Source organism: Chanodichthys erythropterus, chromosome 16, assembly GCF_024489055.1.
Source record: "Chanodichthys erythropterus isolate Z2021 chromosome 16, ASM2448905v1, whole genome shotgun sequence".
Taxonomy (NCBI): domain Eukaryota; kingdom Metazoa; phylum Chordata; class Actinopteri; order Cypriniformes; family Xenocyprididae; genus Chanodichthys; species Chanodichthys erythropterus.
The window spans coordinates 11,898,087-11,918,467 of record NC_090236.1 but is presented as its reverse complement, the minus strand read 5'-3'; the positions used below and the strand labels follow the sequence as shown (position 1 = coordinate 11,918,467).

The window sequence follows — 20,381 nt, the reverse complement described above, 5'->3', positions numbered from 1 at the left end:
ATTTTTATTTTGTATATATTACTTTATATATAAGTAGAATATATTATTTATTTATTTATTTATTGTGTTGAAAGATAGAATATAATTATATAGAATAATTTATTGTTTGCCTTATTTATATATATATATATATATATATATATATATATATATATATATATATATATATATATATATATATATATTTATATATATTTATTATTTTTATAATTATATAGAATAATATATTGTCTGCCTTTATTTTTATTATATATATATATATATATATATATATATATATATATATATATATATATATATATATATATATATATATATATATAATTTATATATAAGTAAGTAGAATATATTTATTTATTTAATTAATTAATTAATTAATTGTTAATGTGTTTACGGAAATAATATAATTATATAGAAAAATATATTATTTGACTTTTTGTTATTATTCATATATTAATTTATGCATAAGTAGAATATATGTATTATTATTATCATTATTATTATTATTTATTAATGTATTTATAGGTAGAATATATTTGTTATTTTTATAATTATATAGAATAATGTATTGTTTTGCCTTATTTTTATTATTTATCTTTATTTATGTGGTTATATAGAATATGGAAAATATATTTGTATGAATGTATTTAGATAGAATTTTTTTTTTATATCGATTAAACTTATATTCTTAGTTTCCTTACGTGTGCAATGTTTTGATTATATTAGTAAAAACACATTGTTTACTGTCAAAGAATAAAGAAAAGGTGTAACTGGTAGCATAATTTATGTTATTAACATAATTATGTTTTTGTTTCTATTATTGACTATGCTTTTCATTTCTTGTAAATAATTATTGAAAATGCAACAAATGTCTGCCGTTTATTTCCCCACATTGGCTATGTAATATTATTTGTAAGTGATTGTTTAATGTGTGTTAAGTGTAATGTTTATTCTAAAGGGAATTTTGCTCTGCTCTTCCTTTGGAATGCGTCGGAACCGGAAGTGGTGGTGACGTCACGGTCGCTCTCGTATTCCCAGTGCAGGACAACAACTGACTGACTGACTGAGGAGACTGAAAACTTTGACAAACTCTCCCGAAAAGCCGCTTTAAAGTTTATTAAAGTTTCCCTCCGTGATGCGCGGGCGTGTTTAAAGCGGGCTGGCCGTGTGGCAGATGTGGACGGGCTGTTAGTGGTGGATGGAGTCAGGGTTTGGTGTCCAGCGGAGGGCCGGCGGCGGCTCGCCCGCTGTGGGAGCGTCGCAGCGCCGCAGGAAGATGCCGCCCAGAGCCGCTGATTATAAACTGCAGGTGATCATCATCGGCTCCCGTGGTGTGGGAAAGACCAGCCTGATGGAAAGATTCACGGATGACACCTTCTGCGAGGCGTGCAAGTCCACTGTGGGTAAGAGAAACTGACAGAAAGAGATGTCAGACTGGATGGGCAACAACAAGGACTGTCAGTTTATTTGTGTACTAGTACCTGCTATCTTTATGCTTCGTTAATATAACAATGCAAACCACATTATTGTGCTCACAAAACAAATAAATTGCAGTTCAACTGTGCAAGTTATGGATAGATAACTATAGATGGATAATGATTTTATTATAGTATAAACAGTGAACTGTTAATGATTTGTAAACTAGATTGCTAACTATGGGTAATAATAAACTTTATATTATTGGTTTAGTATAGTTAGTTAATTAAATAAACTATGGACAGTATGAAATAATATATGTAACTGCAGATATAGTGTGCTGAGTAAACCATAGATGGTTATTAAAGATTAGATAGATATCTTTATATACTAGTTTAGTTTAGATTGATAAATATAGCTAGTTTAGATAACATTGATTAATTTGCAAAATACAGATTGTTAGCATTTGGCACTTAGATGGATATAGTTTATTATTTATTTATATATATATATATATATATATATATTACTCAAATTCATGAATATTTAATATATATACACACACATAAATACATAAATGTGTGTTACATTTATTTGATCATAATACAGCAAAAACAGTAATATTGTTAAATATTATTACGATTTTAAATAACTGGCAATGTATAATATGTAAATATATCAAATTTGTAGTTGTTATTATCAGTTATTACATACTATTACAACATAACTAGTGAACTGTACATAGTATTTTGTCATGGATAATTTAATTTAATTATATGACTTTATAACTTAAGTCAAAAAAGTCAATGGATTTATTTTCTAAAGTCAACACAAGACCTCAACAACACTTCAGAGGTCAGAGGGGTCAGTCTGGTCAGGAAGTTTTGGTCCTGAAAGTGTCAACAGAATCACATATGGGCCTGTGACCATGTAAATCAGAGAACATTTAATTTAATAACAATAATATAGTAACACATGGATGAAAACAATTCAGATGATTTATAATTTACATGAATGTTTTCATCCCTCGTTCTTGTGCCCAGCTCTTCTTTAATGTCATTACACGAGACATCTGCCAAGCACTGAATCAATCTGCATCAGTCATGTGAACAGCAACACGTTTAGAGAACACGCAAAGAGTCACAAAAACTTCTGATTAAAATATTAAAAACACTTTGGTTCAAAATCAGTGATTTTTAGCCAATACATGAACTACATGAAAACTGTTATGGCAAGGTTTTCACCCGCTCACTCATGACAGACCTTCACATAAGATTAGTTTCATGCTGCTAACTATCCCAATATCCCAGAATAGCCAGACACACGTTCACACAGCTGCCGCAACATGCCTGACCGCGGTTTTCTGCTCTGTCATGCTTGTGAAATCCAGAGAACATGAGCTGTGCTTCCACTGTGGCTGTTTGTTGTCACAAACACAGGGACACATTTAGGCCCAAAACACGCTTGACACAAATATGTACACTACCGTTCAAAAGTTTGGGGTCAGTAAGATTTTTTTAATGTTTTAAAAGAAGTATCTTTTGCTCACCAAGCCTGCATTTATTTGATTAAAAATACAAACAAAAACAGAAATATTGTGAAATATTATTCCAATTTAAAACAGCTGTTTTCTATGTCAATATACAGTAAAGTGTAATTTATTCCTGTGATCAAAGCTGAATTTTCAGCATCATTACTTCAGTCTTCAGTGTCACATGATCCTTCAGAAATCAATCTAATATGATGATTTGCTGCTCAAGAAACATTCATTATTATTATCAATGTTGAAAACAGTTGTACAATTTTTTTTCTTCTAAATTTTTCGATGAATAGAAAGTTAAAAAAAACAGCATTTATTTAAAATAGAATATTTTCTAACATTATAATTGTCTTTACTGTAACTTTTGATCAGTTTAACTCATCCTTGATGAATAAAAGTATTGATTAATTTTATTTCTATCCCCCAAAAATAAAATTATAAATTCTTACTGACCCCAAACTTTTGAAAGGTAGTGTTTAATGTTACAAAAGATTTAGATTTCAGACAAATGCTGTTCTTTTGAACTTTCTATTCATCATAGCATCATGAAATAAAAATGTAAATAACTGTTTTCAACATTGATAATAATCATAAATGTTTCTTGAGCATCAAATCATCATATTAGAATGATTTCTGAAGGATCATGTGTCACTGAAGACTGGAGTAATGATGCTGAAAATTCAGCTTTGATCACAGGAATAAATTACACTTTACAGTATATTGACATAGAAAACAGCTGTTTTAAATTGGAATAATATTTCACAATATTACTGTTTTTGTTTGTATTTTTAATCAAATAAATGCAGGCTTGGTGAGCAGAAGATACTTCTTTTAAAACATTAAAAAATCTTACTGACCCCAAACATTTGAATGGTAGTGTACATTAAATATTAATGATTTCAATCATGTGTTTGATAACTGTGAGGAACTTTTAAGCTGACTGATCTTACATCTTATTTCTTCTCATTTTGTCTGTGGTTTTGAAGGTGTGGATTTTAAAATCAAAACGGTGGAGCTAAGAGGAAAGAAGATCAGGTTACAGATCTGGTGAGTGGAGAGGAAGTGCTGTGTCCTTATCATTGACTCAGCCCACCATGTCACTTCCTGTGTCTCAGAAGCACATGAGATCAAGTCGTTCTGCACCAAGTCATAAATTCCAGACCAGAGTCTCTGAGTCAAACATCTTTCATGTGTAGCTATTGAGATTTAATCAGCTGTGTTTGCTTACAGTTAACCAGCCATTAACTAACACTGTGGCACTGAGTAAACTCACAGTAAACTCACTCTGGAATTTTGCATATCCGGATTTATTAAAGCATTACAGTAAACTTGTAACTTTTATTATTTTGACATTAAATCTGTGATTACACGCTCGCTGCATCCCAGAATTCAACAATGAATATGTGCATTTTAAGTGTGATATCACTATCATCTCACTAACTGAAATGTATGTACATGTACATCCCTTCTCACCTACTCTTTATCAATCCCACCGTCCCCTGGTTGTTAATTCTATTTTATTCAATTTTATTCTTTCCTGTTCAGTTATTTTGTCCAGTTCTCTTGTGGTTTGGTTCTATTGTTTGTTATTCTTTTTCTTCTATTTGATTCTTGTCTTCTCTGATCTGTTCTGATATGTTCTATTCTCTTTCATTTGGTTTGGCTCTGTTATATTCTATTCTACTTGTTTAATTGGTAGCGCTGAAACCCTATTATAATTGTTAAAATTGCCAAGGATCAGTATTCTCCCCTAAAAGTGATCGTGCAGACCAAACCGTAAGTCATGAAGACTTGAAACGTTGAGGGATGGTAGTACTCACACCATCTACACCAGTGTTTCTCAAACTGGGGTACGTGAGGTGACAAAAGGGGGTACGCGATCAAAAAGCGGAGTAATTTAACTCTACCATACCTTAAAATAATATTAAAACCGAGCATGTATTTCTAACTGGCAAAATGCCGTAAATCCATTACATTTAATCAGATTACCTCATGTTTTGCAGTCTAAAATGACAAGCAGCATGCATATGATAGATTGCGTGCAGTCTGCTGGCTTAAATCGCACTAAATTACTGCCGTTCTCGACAGTTCACCTTTGTAAAAGTGGGGATTTAGCACTTGCATGAAGAACAAATATAGACACAGATAGTGGATTTATATCAATTTAAGACTCAAACTTTCTTCGATACAAAAACATACCTTGTGTGAGTTCTTGTATTTAATGTTGATAACGAGGAAGAATGCAATTGTACCCAAATATCCACATGACTGCGAACATGCATTATTATACAACAGGTCAAAAAACAAAATGTACATTTTAAACACAGTACTGTCAGTATTTACTCTATTTTGCAACAAAAAAACATTTCTAACGGAAAACCACAGCAGAACTACAACACACGAAAGCTGCTTTGAACGAATCGTGAGAGTCAGTGATTCAATGATTCATTCACAGCCACTTGCTTCGTTACTGAATGAATGAGTCGATGACTCACTCATAAAAACAGTGACTTGATGCCACCTACTGGCAGTTTTAGTTTAATATTTAAAAGTATCACTTCATTTTACCATCTTTGCATTTTTCTCTATTAAACATTTTTTTTTATTTAAAACATTATTTATTTTATAAAGTCATTCATAAATGTAAAAATATGCACTGGAAAATCAATTTAGGGGGCAAATATTGTCCCTTAATGGAAAAGGTGTGACTGCAGTCGAAGTGGAAGAGAGGGGGTACGCAGAAGGATGGGAATCCCATCAGGGGGTACTCCACACTAAAAAGTTTGAGAACCACTGATCTACACCGTCAGCAAGGCTCAGCCCGATCGGCCTGACGGGGGCACTACAACAGTCAAAAGTACAAAATGGCTCATAACTCTTAAACCGTTTGTCGGATTCGCTCTTCGCAATTTTCAAGTATTTCGGATTTTGCGAATTAGTCCTTTTTTTTTGACCCGATCGGAACCAAACCAGTGCAGCGAGATTCTCTAGAGTCTGATTGCCAATAGTTACATAAAAATAGTTTAAATCCTGATTCACAGTCCCTAAGGGCCGCCAAAACATTTGAAGTTGGTGGAGCCACTTTTACTAAAACGGCTATAACTCGTGAACAGAATGAGATATTTTCACCAAGCTTGGCACACCTGTGTAAGAGCTCATTCTGTGATCGCGTGAAAAAGGACGCGGCAACTGGCTACTTGGTGGCACTATAACAGGGAAAAAAAACATGAAAATGGCTATAACTACTTCACCGTTGAAAATTGGTACGCGGTGTCTTCGTCCAAGGACATCTCAAAAAACATCTCCGCCATCAGCCACTGAAGTTTGAGCAGTAAGGTTAACAGAGGCCGATCGGAACGAAACTCGCTGTGCCTATTTGACTCACTGCTCTAGAGGCCTGTGAGAAATTCAAAAGAAATTGGCCACCGGGGGGGCGCCATCGTGTTTTTCACATGCATGATTTTCGCGCACACCCACGACATTTGCACCACCTGGTAGAAATCCTCATTCTGAGCAACTTTGCCTCTAGGACCGCATCTGTCCATTGAATCATTCGCTAAATATTGGAGATTATTTCAAAAAACAACTTTGGCGAACTAGTCCTAGGTTTTTTGCTCAACCTTGATAACTGTTAAAAAGTTTTATAAACCATATATTTCCTTTGGTAAATTGCCTGTATTTGCTGTAAATGGTCTTTTACATCTATGATCGTGGTTACATGCTTGCTAAATAAAACATAATATCTTTTTACGCATGTGCTTAAAGCCTTTAAAGCGCATGAACCCCAATATTTGCTGCTCGCAGCTATATTTTAATTTGGGTCTGTTCTATTCTATTCTGTTTGGTTCTATTCTATTCTGTTTGGTTCTATTCTGTACAATTCTATTCAGATAGAGTTTACTTCATTCAGTTCTATGTTGGGATGTCAATTTTCAGAAATTTTTGATTGCCATGGTTGATTGTATTTTAAAATTAATACAGAAAATCACATGTGGAGGACTCCAAATAATTAAAAAATAAAAACTGTGAGTATATGCATTTTCCCTTTTAATACATTTTGGCTGTTTAGCATAAGTTTAATTTGTTTAAATTACCATTCATTTATAACTAATAATGTGGAGCCTATAGAAAATACAGACTTCACAACTTTCTTGTTGTGAATGTTCACTTCATTTTTATAGACAAGCCAAATCACAAAATCAATTGAAAACAATGGATTAGAATAGTCAATTAAATTAACGACAACAATAAATCAATCATAGGTTAATCATGAACATCCCTAGTTCTGTTCTATGTAGTTTTATATGTTTCTATACTGTTTCAGAAGTTCTACTCTACTCTATTCTGCTCTGTATTTGTGTAAACTAATCTTTGTTATTCCATAACTTGTCTGTTCCAGTGAAGTCTGGGACAGTCGTCTACTAACGAATCACAAACTAATACTAACCCATCACCTCCCCACCCACTTTATGATTATTTTATTTCCCTTTGACCCTGAAACACGCCGGCTTCTCTCACAACACACTTCTGCAGATGTCTGTGCTTTTGAACGTCATGTCTGTAACACGTGTCCACTCACATCCAGCTACCCAGCATCCACGGCTCCTTCACTGTCCGTCTTAACTGCTCATTGACATGTGACGCCTCACCGGTCCTCTTTGCGACATCATATCCTGTTTTGGAAAAATGCAGCCAGACTAGGGTGGATAAGGTACAGTAAAAATGAGGAGATAAACATCTGTCATGTGCAGTAATGTGTTTTTTCTTTTTCCTTTGAATCACGATGTGAAAAATCTTCTCATGAAAGACTGCTGAGATATATGAATGCTTTTTGAAATAATTCAAGTAAAAGCACTTGGTAAAGCAAAAATGATCACATGCTGATCATGTAAGTAATGAACCGTTCCTGTTCTTATTGTGAGTGATTCATGTTGTTTGTCTTTGCAATCTATTATAAAAATGAAAATAAATTGACGTTCTTTTTCAGCTGATGCGACAAATCTTACATTTTCAACTTCTCCCCTCCAACCGCCTGTGATTATAGAGACACTTTTCACTGTCAAATCAGTGCTCTTTCTCTTATAGTCTAGCATATGATTTATTCAGCACTCTAAACGTCACGTGAGTCCAATAATGTTAAATAATTTCAGGGACACAGCAGGTCAGGAGAGGTTTAACAGCATTACTTCGGCGTATTACCGCGGCGCAAAAGGCATCGTGCTGGTCTACGACATCACCAAGCAGGAAACTTTCGACGACCTGCCTAAATGGATGAAGATGATAGACAAGGTGCTCAAACATCAAAAACACTGATTCATTTTCTGTTGTGCAGCAAATATTTGCTTCCACACCAAGTGAACTTGTTTTGGTTCTGTGCAGTATGCGTCAGAGGATGCTGAGCTCCTATTGGTTGGGAACAAACTGGACTGCGAGTCTGATCGCGCCATCTCACGGCAACAAGCTGAGAGGGTGAGACGGGTGTTATTTTAGTGTTATTTATATTCCATCATAGTTTATTTTATTTTTATATTTTCAGTTTTCATTTAAGTTTTAGAAATTTTGTCATGTGCATTTATCATTTTTATTAGTTTTAAGTATATTTATTTTTAGCATTCATTTTTTTTTTTTTTTTCAGTTTAAGTAATTTTAGTACATTTCAATTTAAACTTATTTCAGTTAATTACCAAGGCAACATTTCTAATTTTCATTTCCATTTTTTTTATTTTTTTTATTTAAAGTGGTCATATGATGCAGTTTTAAAAGTTCATTATTTGAATTATTTGGTATAACAGAATAGGTTAACATGCTTTAATGTTAAAAAAAAATATTTTTCACATAATTTTTCACATTGCAGTTCCTCTTTTTCCAGTCTGAAAAGCCTAGAGTGATCTGATTGGCCAGCTGACCCAGTGCGTTGTGATTGGCCAAACACCTGAATTCTGTGTTGGAAATGTAATACCCCTTTACCATAATCATGAGGTTCAGCTTTCAAGGCTTTAAGCAATTGTAAACACATCGTTAGTAATGTCATTGATTTTACAGTATCAGTTCGAGCCCGAGTCAGATTCTAAAAATGTGGATGATCGTGCCGATCAATTGGAACCAACTTTGCTAGCGCGACTTGAGCAGAACGTTTCACAGTGTTAAGTAGTCTGTGTATAAAGCTGGCGTTGTGCTCTCCCAAGTCCTCCATAAAATGTTCTGTGCACAAGCAAACTTTTAGGTTGTACTGCTCAGGAACAGCTTTATAAATACATCTTTATCTAATAATTTAATTTAATTTGTTTTCGTTTTCAAACACAGTGTCTCCACGACACGAAGCCTCGCCTTCTTTCCTTCCATATGCCTTTGAGCGGGCATTATGCTAATATTTCTAATTTTGATATGGATGTTTGAGGGTGTGATATCTAGACTTCAATTGAGGCGTTTAAGACAGGTCTGGATCAATGTCCTCTGGTAGATAGAATAAATGCATTTGTGGAAGACAGAGCTTTGTAACTTTGCAGATCTTATACATGCACATACAGCTGCATTGCACACTAAAGGAAAACATGAAAAAGCATCAAATGACCACTTTAAGCTTTATAATTTATTTTCTTTCGGCTTTATTTCCATTACCAAAAAACAAGTGACTTTTAATAGTTTTAGTTAAAGGGGACATATCATGAAAATATGACTTTTTCCGTGTTTAAGTGCTATAATCGGGTCCCCAGTGCATCTACAAACTCAGATATCCTTGAAAAGGACAACCCTGTAACTTTGATTTGGCAAGCCTTTCTCTGCAAGCATGTGAAAAAAAGATTGTTCGATTGCTAAAAAAGTTCTTCCTGATTCTCTCCATCAATGTCGACTCTGGTTTGAACAATGTAAGGCTGAACACCGTTACTGACAATCCTCATTTTGTCTGCGTGAGATTCTCCAGCTTTGTTGTTGTTGAGCAACCGAAGCGTTAAAGCGTTAAACTGGAGCATTAAAGGGACACACAAAAATTGTGTGTTTTTGCTCACATCCAAATTGGGGCAAATTTGACAAGCTATAATAAATTATCTGTGGGATATTTTGAGCTGAAACTTCACAGACACATTCTGGAGACACCAGAGACTTATATTACATCTTGTGAAAAAGGCCATTATTGGTCCCCTTTAACAATACCAACACTGGGTGAGAGCAGTGGTGCAGAAAATGTTTCCTATGAGACACAAAGAGCTCCTGTTTTTAGTCTGATACCTGTTAAATATTTAGCCTGAGTTTAGTATTTTAGATTCAGCTGTATAATGCAGTCTCAGGTTTACCTTGACATTTAGTTTAGTGGAGGAAGATGCTGAATTGCAACTCAGTGTCTTTCAGTCTGTCCAAATCCCCGGACACAGGGACATTATTATCCTGAGTGCTCCACAAAGAGATTCTCTGAATGCTCTAAATAGTGCCTCTGCCAACCTTCTCAAACCCTCTGAAACTAAAACTAACTCTGTTAGTGTGTGAGAACACACTTTAGTTCACCCAAACATTATTTACTCAATCCAGTGTCATTCAAGAGTATCATAAAAGCAGTCCATACATCTTCTGAAGTCATACAATAGCTAGTTGTGTTAACATTTTAGAACAGAAAGAGGCTCAGTTAAGTGATTGTATTTGAAAAGTAACAGATATTGAATTATTTGAATATTTAACCCATTCAGGAGAACCTGAAATAAAGTTTGTTTTCTCTTCTCTAAATGGCAGTTTGCTTCACGGATATCAGGGATGCGTTTCTGTGAGGCCAGTGCGAAGGATAACTTTAACGTGGATGAGATATTCCTTAAACTAGTTGATGACATTTTGAGTAAGGTAAGTGGGGCTGTTATGATGAATTCTTCGCCCACCATAACATTCACTTTAAAACATTTGTCTTCGGTTTCACAGACAAGGCTTAAGTCAAGTCACCTTTATTTATATAGCGCTTTTTACAATGCAGATTGTTTCAAAGCAGCTTTACAGTGATAACTGGTACATAATTTTGGCTGCACAGCAGCTCTTAAAGAAAATGGTGTCAATGCAGGCAGATCAAAGAACTGTTGAATATAAAAATGTCAAGTGTCCCCAACTAAGCAAGCCAAAGGCGACAGCAGCAAGGAACCCAAACTCCCAACAGGTGACATCAGGTAGCAAACTGGTGGCAAATAGGTGTTAAGAAGGAGAAAAAAACCTTGGAGAAACCAGGCTTAGTCGGGGGGGGCAGTTCTAGTCCCAGACTAAAATGCATGTTTAACAAAGCAACTTACACTGACATATCTTAAAATATGTCAGTGCCGTTGTTTTGTCTCAAGATGCAACTAGTAATATTTTTTCTAAAGCACGTTTATAAAAGCCCTAATTGAACTTAGGACTAATCCTGGCTTAATTTAAGACCGGAAAATAGTGAGTTTGACTGAGTGCCAAAAAATTTGGCATTCATCGGCTATCATGGGTGTTTCTGGCCAAAATAGTATCATCAAGATAGTTTTTAGGATGACAATAGACTCACAGAGCCAGAATTTGACTATTGACATAAAGTCAGACCTACTTTCCAGTTTATTATTGCCAAGAACCACCCACTTAGACAGGAAGGAACCGTCTGACCTGCATGTAATCAACTGCAGTTTGTTTTGTACATGACATTTAGGAAACCAAAGCAGGTGAGATATCCCATTTACATGCTGAACAAATGGTGCATTCAAATCATGTTGAAAAGATTGCATTTATGAGTTGAATGAACATGAAAGCCACCACAAAGTTGTAACAGTCTTTACGAGTTGGGGGCATGTCAGTGAGAAACATGGCGGAATACCATCATATTTATAGGTATTTAGCAGTGAAATCGTCAGGCTTTTATTTACAATAAAATAAGCTAATTCCCTGCACAAAATATAATGTCATTGTAATATACCAATATAATATGTAACGATAAAGTTTACAGTGGCTTCATTAATAATTAAAAACATTAAAAAGCAAAACACCTGATGCACGTTCTTTGTTCTTCATTTTCTAGAAGTATGCTGTATTTTTGTGTAGTTAATTAAAAGAAGTTACATCTCCATCTTCCTATGACGAAAGTGACTTGAACGCACCATAAAACCTTGAATATCTTAAGGTTATCAAATATTTAAACTTTTGCAAATGCAGTAATTACTAATATAATTATTTATTATTTCTTCCTTATTCCCCATTAGGGCTGCACAATTTGGGGGAAAATTCTGATTGTGATTTTGCGATTGCAATTTTAAAATGCAATTTTAATGAAATCTCCAGTTTTTTTCTTTGCTTATTTGTAGGGCTGCATAATTTTGTGATTTAAATATCAATATGACTATGAAATAATAATAATTATATTAATAATAGTAACTATTATTATTATTATTATTATGAAAAAAATATTTAACGAAATATTGTAATTGTAATGAGTATTTAAGACAAATAATATAAATTTATTTTACAGGAAAAATTGCACACTGTACACATCCTGTATACATTGTATAGTTTTGTATATTTTTCATAAAAATCGGTTCTATTTTATTTACATCATATCATATTTCTTCATAGTTTATTATATTTATTATATTCTGTTTTTTACTATATTGGTGTATGTCCTAACTAAATAAGGAAAAAACATTTTTCTACATTATATCATATGTATGTGACAAATAAAGAACTGTAAAATTGCAATATGGCTATCTTTATTTCTTTATTTTCAAATGATCAGCTTTTATTTTGGCGGAAAAATGCAGGAAGCCCTTAAAGCTTTTGTTTTGTTGACAAAAAGCGCGTTCACGAATGCCTGTTTTAAGCGCCCCAAACTCCGAGCACATGCATTTCAGTTTTACGTGATTGATCGTGCAGCCCTGTTTCCAATCTCTTTTGATCAAAAGCTTGCCATTTTTGTGTGTAATATACGTCAGACTGTCAGTGAAGAGTCTTTAACATCTTATAATCTTACATAATGTTGTCTTTCCACAGATGCCACTTGAAGTCCCCAGTAAAGAGCTGTCCAACAGTGTCCTGTCCCTTCAGCCCGAACCTGAAATCCCACCAGAGCTGCCTCCACCACGCATGCGCTGCTGTTGAGACTCGGTTCATGCTTTATTTAGAAACCCAACAACTCCTTTCCTCTCATAACCCAACACATGCTGTTACAGACTCCCGACACCAGGGGCCCATGTCGTGACGCCCTCACACCAGTGATCTTGAGACTCCAGCCCATATGGTTGATGAGATGATGGCCAGAGAAGATGAAAGACAAAACGCTCAATATCACATTTAATCTTCCCTCGCTGTAGATTACGCACAAATGATAGACTGTGCAATTATTTATAGTCCCTAATTTGGTACCTCTAGATGCCAATAAAGAACATCCATATCATCACACACAAACATGGATGCATTTATTTTTGACAGCCCATACATACACTACCTCATTTCTGGGAAGCACACGAATGCGTTGATCTGACACGTGCCTTTCCTATCGGATACCGCTGCACACGTGCCACAAACACACATGAAATGAGTACAAACGTATGTCATAACCCATCAACTCCTATTTATATGTAGTTTACATCATCTCTTACGCTTAGCAGAATCAAGAAACTACCATTTATATCAGATGATTGAGACTGTACCCTTGTCTTTCACTTCTCTTCACGTTTCAAGCACGCATTCGACATTTCTCATAGAAAACTTTCCTGGACTCAAATTAAGAAGGTGTTTTCCATATTGATTTGGCATTAAAAGCGAAGTGGATCTACATTTCATGCCAAGTGGAATTCATTTCTGTCAGCTGTGTTTTTGCGAGGTGGTTTGTTCGGCCCGTTATTAATCGCCAGCGTGGTTGGGTTTGAAGTATATAATGTTTTTTTGCCTTATGTTATCATTGTTACTGTTTTTGAGGTGGGCGTCTGTTGAGTTATCCATTGTGTTTTGCACTACAATCCATTCATAGCTAGTTTACAAACAGCTAAAATGCAGAACGTAAGTGAAGGACCTGTGTACAGAAGATTAACCTTATCATTCAGAGTTTTGGTATTTAGTAGTGCTCTTTCAGTGTCATTTAACTTGAGTAGAATAAAGGAGGTCATTAATAGGGTGTAGCACAGACTGAGTTTATTGTTTTATTCGCTGGATTTGGATCGCAGAACTGAAACGCTCTCGCCGAAAGGGCTATTTTTCCGTGGAGAGCAGATTGAGAATAAAAAGGGACATTTAAGAGGATCGTTTTGATGCTCGGACAGCGTCACTAACTGAAGTACGCTTGTTCTCTTCTCGTTCTTGGAAAAACACTGATTCTACTGGATTTACGTTGAATTGAGTTATTTGCCTGTGTTAGATGAAGGACCGTAGTAATGATGTTGTTGTGTAATATAAAACTTTATAACAGGTGTTCGATTGGAAATGCTGTTTCAACTGAACTGACAAGGAAGCTAATTTCCGCCACTAAATAAAATAATAAAAAAGGTAATTGCAACTTTTTATCTCATAATTCAGTTATTTTCTCAGAATTGCGAGTTTTAAAGAAAAAAAACAACAATTTTTTCCTCTCACAATTGGACATTATAACACGCAATTGAAAGTTTATCTACCAATTCTGACTTAATAACTTTTTTATTGGTGGAAACAAGCTTCCATAGACACCAGACACATTCTAACTGAGTTTTTGGGAATATGATGCCCTTTTAAATAGCAACTGTCCTTGAATATAGAGGACTGACAGTGTTACAGTGCATCTGGAAGGGGGAAAAAATAAATAAAAATGTTTCTTATTGGTTGAATTTCATGAAAATATGTCTGGGTCTTGATCAAAATCAAAAGAAAAATTTTTTTTTGCTTAAAAATTTATTGCATAAAGTAATTGTGTTTATTTGACATTATTTTTAAGACAGTTAAGCACCCCCTTCTGACTACCGTAATGTAAAATAAAAAATAAAATAAAAACATTTTTATCTTTAAATAATGGCAGTATAACAAATATTACCAAATAATGCTTTTTTTAATTTTTTTTTTTAATTTTTTTTTTTTTTATTTTTTACAATTTTCTTTCTCATTACATTGATGTGGGAGGAAAAGTGCTTAATTTTCTTGAAAATAATATGAATGTGCAAATTAATATGCATTTTTTTCTCTCTGTTTTAGATTTTTCTGTTTGGGGTGAAATATGACCTGTAAATGTTCTTGACAGGTTTAGTGATATTCTCTGTACGTCAGCTAATAGAAAGATGATGTACGTGTGTAGTGGAAGTGAGTTTGTAACGTGTTAACACGTTCTCGTCAGAAACCAGTGTACTAAACAACCCAAACCTTGAGTCCGTTTGTTTGTTTTTGATGGACTAATGTCCGCTGCTGAGGTGAAAAAAATATATTTTTTACTGTAGCTTTTTTGTTCTATCTTCATCTATTTTTCAAATTTAACTTTTAACTGTGTGTCCTTTGAAAGATTATAACCAACCTAAACCTGTCTATTTGTGTTAACAGTGTTAGGCAGATTGTACTAACCCTAAAAATGTTAATGTTTGCAGGCTCGTGCCATATTGTAACCTTATGAGATACTCTAATGATCATTTCACCAAGTGCTTTTACTTCCTTTCTCTGCAGGATTGGCAAATGTTTAATTTATTTTGGACTGTAGAATTCCTTCTGAATCTGGAGTCAGATTTACTATACATTTATCATTATTTCTGTTTTATTTACAGCAAAAACCCCTGGTAATTTTACATTTGTGTTTCAAGGCGCTCTCTCAAACAGTTTATTTTTCTTGTTTGTGTTTGTTTCTGTGTTTGAAGCTTAGTTTGTCTTCCTCAGAGGAATTGACTTCATGTTCTGCAGAAAGACTGTCAATGACACATCAGTTGTCTTGAAAAAGATAAACCCAACACATTCTTAACTTCTCAATTAGTAGCAATTCATGTTGCCTTTATGAACCTTCATTTTGTACAGAATAACTTTAGTCTCTCAGCCGATCGCAGTATTTACTACATTACAAAAACAAAAAAATGAAACAAATCCTCATTACATTGCAAAATAGAAGAGTACTTTGTATGATTAATACATTGATATTAGTTATTTGAAACAGTTTGGCATGTTTAAGCAGTTTTGTGGTATTTATAACTTGTGGCATTCTTAAACTAATGAAGTGCAAATAAAGATATATATTTATTACATAGATGTGTGTTAGTATTCTGATGCTTTTCCTCCTGTTTACGTAAACATAAACTTACTTTTGCGCAATTTTATGCTTTCCATTCTTACAAAGCAAAATGTTTTATTGTTGTGTGTTTAGTGTTTGGGATCTCACTTTTATGTTCAGAGATGTACTGCCTCCTTTTCACAGTATGATGGCGCTATTGGATAAACAAGCTAAATGAATAACTACTGCAATCTACCTTTTTTTTTTTTTTTTTTAAAGAAAAGTTTTGGTAAATTTAAGTTTTACTCACTGGGAATGTTAGAAATACGAGTGCAAACAAAAAGGTATAGGCCTATAGGCCTATCAGGTGGTAATATTGGATGTATAGATATGTGTGTGTGTGTGTGTGTGTGTGTGTGTGTGTGTGTGTGTGTGTGTGTGTGTGTGTGTGTGTGTGTGTGTGTGTGTGTGTGTGTGTGTGTGTGTGTGTGTGTGTGTATACACTACCACTCAAAAGTTTGGGATCGGTAAGATTTTTAATGTTTTTAAAAGAAGTTTCGTCTGCTCACCAAGGCTTAATTTTTTTAATTAAAAATACAGTAAAAACAGTAATATTGTGAAATATTATTACAATTTAAAATGACTGTTTTCTACTTGAATATATTTTACAAAGTAATTTATTCCTGTGATGCAAAGCTGAATTTTCAGCATCATTACTCCAGTCTTCAGTGTCACATGATCCTTCAGAAATCATTCTAATATGCTGATTTGATGCTCAAGAAACATTTGTTATTATCAATGTTGAAAACAGTTGTGTACTTTTTTTTTTCATGATTCCTTGATGAATAGAAAGTTCAAAAGAACAGCATTTATCTAAAATACAAAGCTTTTGTAACATTTTACACTACTGTTCAAAAGTTTGGGGTCAGCAAGAATTTTTATTTTATTTTTTAAAGAAATTAAAGAAATGAATACTTTTATTCAAATCAATCAAAAGTGGCAGTAAAGACATTTATAATGTTACAAAAGATTAGATTTCAGATAAACACTGTTCTTTTAAACTTTCTATTCATCAAATAATCCTGAAAAAAAAATTTGTACACAAATATTTTGTACAATTGTAAACAATAAATGTTTCTTGAGCAGCAGATCAGCATATTAGAATGATTTCTGAAGGATCATGTGACACTGAAGAATGGAGTAATGATGCTGAAAATTCAGCTTTGCCAACACAAGAATAAGTTACATTTTAAAATATTTTCAGATAGAAAACAGTTATTTTAAATTGTAATAATATTTCACAATATTACTGTTTTTACTGTATTTTTAATTAAGTAAATGCACCCTTGGTGAGCAGACGAAACTTCTTTTAAAAATATAAAAAATCTTACCGATCCTAAACTTTTGAGCGGTAGTGTGTGTATGTTTATATATATATATATATATATATATATATATATATATATATATATATATATATATATATATATATATATATATATATATATATAATTAGAGATGGACCGATACTAAATTTCCGATACCAAATGTTTGGGGGTTCTGCTTTTTATACCTTCTTTTAGGTTAATTTCATTATAATTGATAATTAGTCATATTTTTAATTATATTTTAAAAGAAATGCTAGAAATAAAACTTTTCTCTCCATTTCATCAACTTGTTTCAGAGTAACTGAGTATCTCAAATAAATATTAAAACATTAACTAAACTCTGAATATTAAATTTATATTTTTTCTTAACTTTGTTAATAATTCATATAATTACTATAATATTAAACATCAAACTGGTTTATTAGCATTTTCTTTACACAAAGCACAAATTCAGTGCATTTCCCTGCCCTCTTTTGATTTGACAGGATATATCGGTCCTGACTATCGGCTGTTATTTAAACCGATAATTTGCTTTTATCGGCCGATACTGATTGTTGGCCGATATATCAGTGCATATATATATATATATATATATATATATAAATATAAATATATATATATATATATATATATATGTGTGTGTGTGTGTAAGTGTGCCTTGATATAAGTAATTCAACTCAAATGGCAACAGCATCTTGGCATTAGATCAAAATCTAATAAAATATTCAATTAATTTATCATTTAACATCATTGTTTTTTTTTTTCAACATATAGCAGTAAAATGGTGTTGTTTTGTAGTATTCTGTTGAAAGACTCCCTGGATTGTATGTATCTGTTTTTGTTTTTATTCAAAATATTGTTTATTATAATATATCATATTTTAAAATGACTAAAATAGTATTTATTTTTTTACACCTAATGATTAAAAAAGTCCTTTCTCTCCATGTTTCTCTGCTATAGTGATTTGTGTGTGCACGCGTGCGCTGCTCATTGCGTCTCCACGCGTACGCACGCGTGCCTGACCGGTACCGGAGCGCGAGGAGGGGTGTGCCCGTGCTTGTGTGTGAAAAACAGGCGCATGCGCTCCACGAGACCTAAGACAAGGACGGGGAGCGTCAGACCGCAGCGGCTGCAGATTTTTCCCGTCAGCCGGGGGGGAGAGAGAGGCGGCCAGGAGGTGGAGAGGACAGCAGGGAGAGATGGGAGTACTGTAATCCCGGGGGAGGGATGGACGGACGGATTGATTCAACGCACAGAACCACGGAGATTCTCACTTGACCCCACATCATCCACCGTATTCCGTTCGGAAGCGCGAGGAACGACTCTGTGATGGCAAGTGAATTACGGGCGCGCGTCCATCTGAAGTGATGAGACAGAAGCGCGCGGCTGGATCCGTCTGTCAGGTTGTATAATGGAGAGCTCCAATGGCTCCGACACCAAACCGCAGAGCCATCATCCTCATCCTCAGGTGGAGAAGAAGAGGTTAAACCGCGCGCCGTCCCCTGCCAGACCCGTCCTGAAGGATGTCCACTCGCGAACGGCCAAACCGATCGTGCCAAAATCCCCCAAATTCAACAAGCAGCAATCGTCCGCCGCGCCGGTGACGCCTCAGAGCCGCGTTCCGAGACGCACCGTCCCGGGCGCGAAGGACAAATCCGCATCAGCACCTGCAAAAAGCAACATCAAACCCTCAGCGACAAAAAAGGCCGTTAAGGTCACTCAGCATGCAGTATCCGAACCGAAACCGGCGTGCAAAGCGGTTGATACCGCCGCTCCGCAGATCCCCAAGAGCAAGGGGAGGCTGGCTCCGATACGCGTGCCCACCGGACGCGGCGTCTGTCAGACGGACAGCAGCTCGGATTTATCCGACTGCCCCTCTGAGCCGTTGTCCGACGAGCAAAGACTCGTTCAGGCCGCCAGTAGCGATGCGGAGTCAGGCAGCGGCTCCGGTTCGAGCGAGCAGGCGGCCGGGGTTCGCGTGCGCGCGCTGGCGCTCGGAGCGGGAGGATCTCAGGCTGCACCTGCGCCCGGTGCGCACGCGGACAAATGCAAAGCGGATAAAGACGCACAATTCAAAACGGAGGGCAAGGAAATGGCCCAGGAGGAACTGCTGAGGGAAATCGAAGACCTTCGATCGGAAAATGACTACCTCAAGGTGAGCCAAACACTCTCCAAAACCTGCTATGATACCATGGTGTTCTTAAAAGTGACTTTGAATTTTCAATATCATCATCCAATACATCACTATGGCGTGATGTTGCAATGCAGGAGTTTTATTTTTCTTTTCCCAAAGATGATGCTTTCAATCCTAACACAAAAGTACTGTGGTAGTACAATGGTGTAACAGTAGCAGTGGTGAAACTTTGATATATATATATATAACTTTATATATATATATATATATATATATATATATATATATATATATATATATATATATATATATATATATACTGTATATTATAAACACATAACATTAAAATTATATTATATTAATAATATTAATATTATATTATTATTAAAATCATATTGTAGTTTTTTATAATAATAATAATTTAATTTTATATAGTATTGTCAAAAGATTGATGAGTAATTTTAATAGTATATACAAATATATATATATAATTTAATAGTATATGTGTTTTCAACAAAAAAAGTTTCCAAAATTGTTGACACATACATATATATATATATATTATTTGTATTTTCAGATTAATGTCTAGTGTTCTTCAGAAGGATTATGGGTTGAGCTTCTGCTGTAAATCCATGTGAGAGTTTTGCACCGTGATTAGTTTTATCACATGATGACCCTCTTCATATTCTCGCTCATGTTTGAAATTCACCCTACTCATTTACACCTCTTAGACTAACAGTAGTGCAGCATCATTTGTCCCTGAAAGTGCTGAAT

At 34.6% G+C, this 20,381-nt stretch overlaps 2 protein-coding genes across 5 annotated transcripts in view; both read left to right on the top strand.

Moving 5' to 3' along the window:
* Window positions 1-995: 995 nt before the first annotated feature.
* rab12 (RAB12, member RAS oncogene family) lies at window positions 996-16,120 on the top strand. The gene is made up of 6 exons (XM_067362986.1): window positions 996-1,403; window positions 3,943-4,003; window positions 8,107-8,245; window positions 8,336-8,425; window positions 10,679-10,783; window positions 12,929-16,120. Exons 1-6 carry the CDS (start codon window positions 1,199-1,201, stop codon window positions 13,034-13,036), a joined length of 708 nt encoding a protein of 235 aa, XP_067219087.1. The 5' UTR covers window positions 996-1,198; the 3' UTR covers window positions 13,037-16,120.
* Window positions 16,121-18,585: 2,465 nt separating this feature from the next.
* The window catches only part of LOC137002443 (microtubule cross-linking factor 1), a 74,380-nt gene continuing 72,584 nt past the window's right edge, over window positions 18,586-20,381 (top strand). For all 4 annotated transcript variants that reach the window (XM_067362078.1, XM_067362077.1, XM_067362079.1 and 1 more), the window contains exon 1: window positions 18,586-19,628. In XM_067362078.1, the coding sequence (XP_067218179.1) occupies window positions 18,885-19,628 (744 nt within the window). In that variant the 5' untranslated portion in view covers window positions 18,586-18,884. The remainder of the gene's footprint in view (window positions 19,629-20,381) is intronic.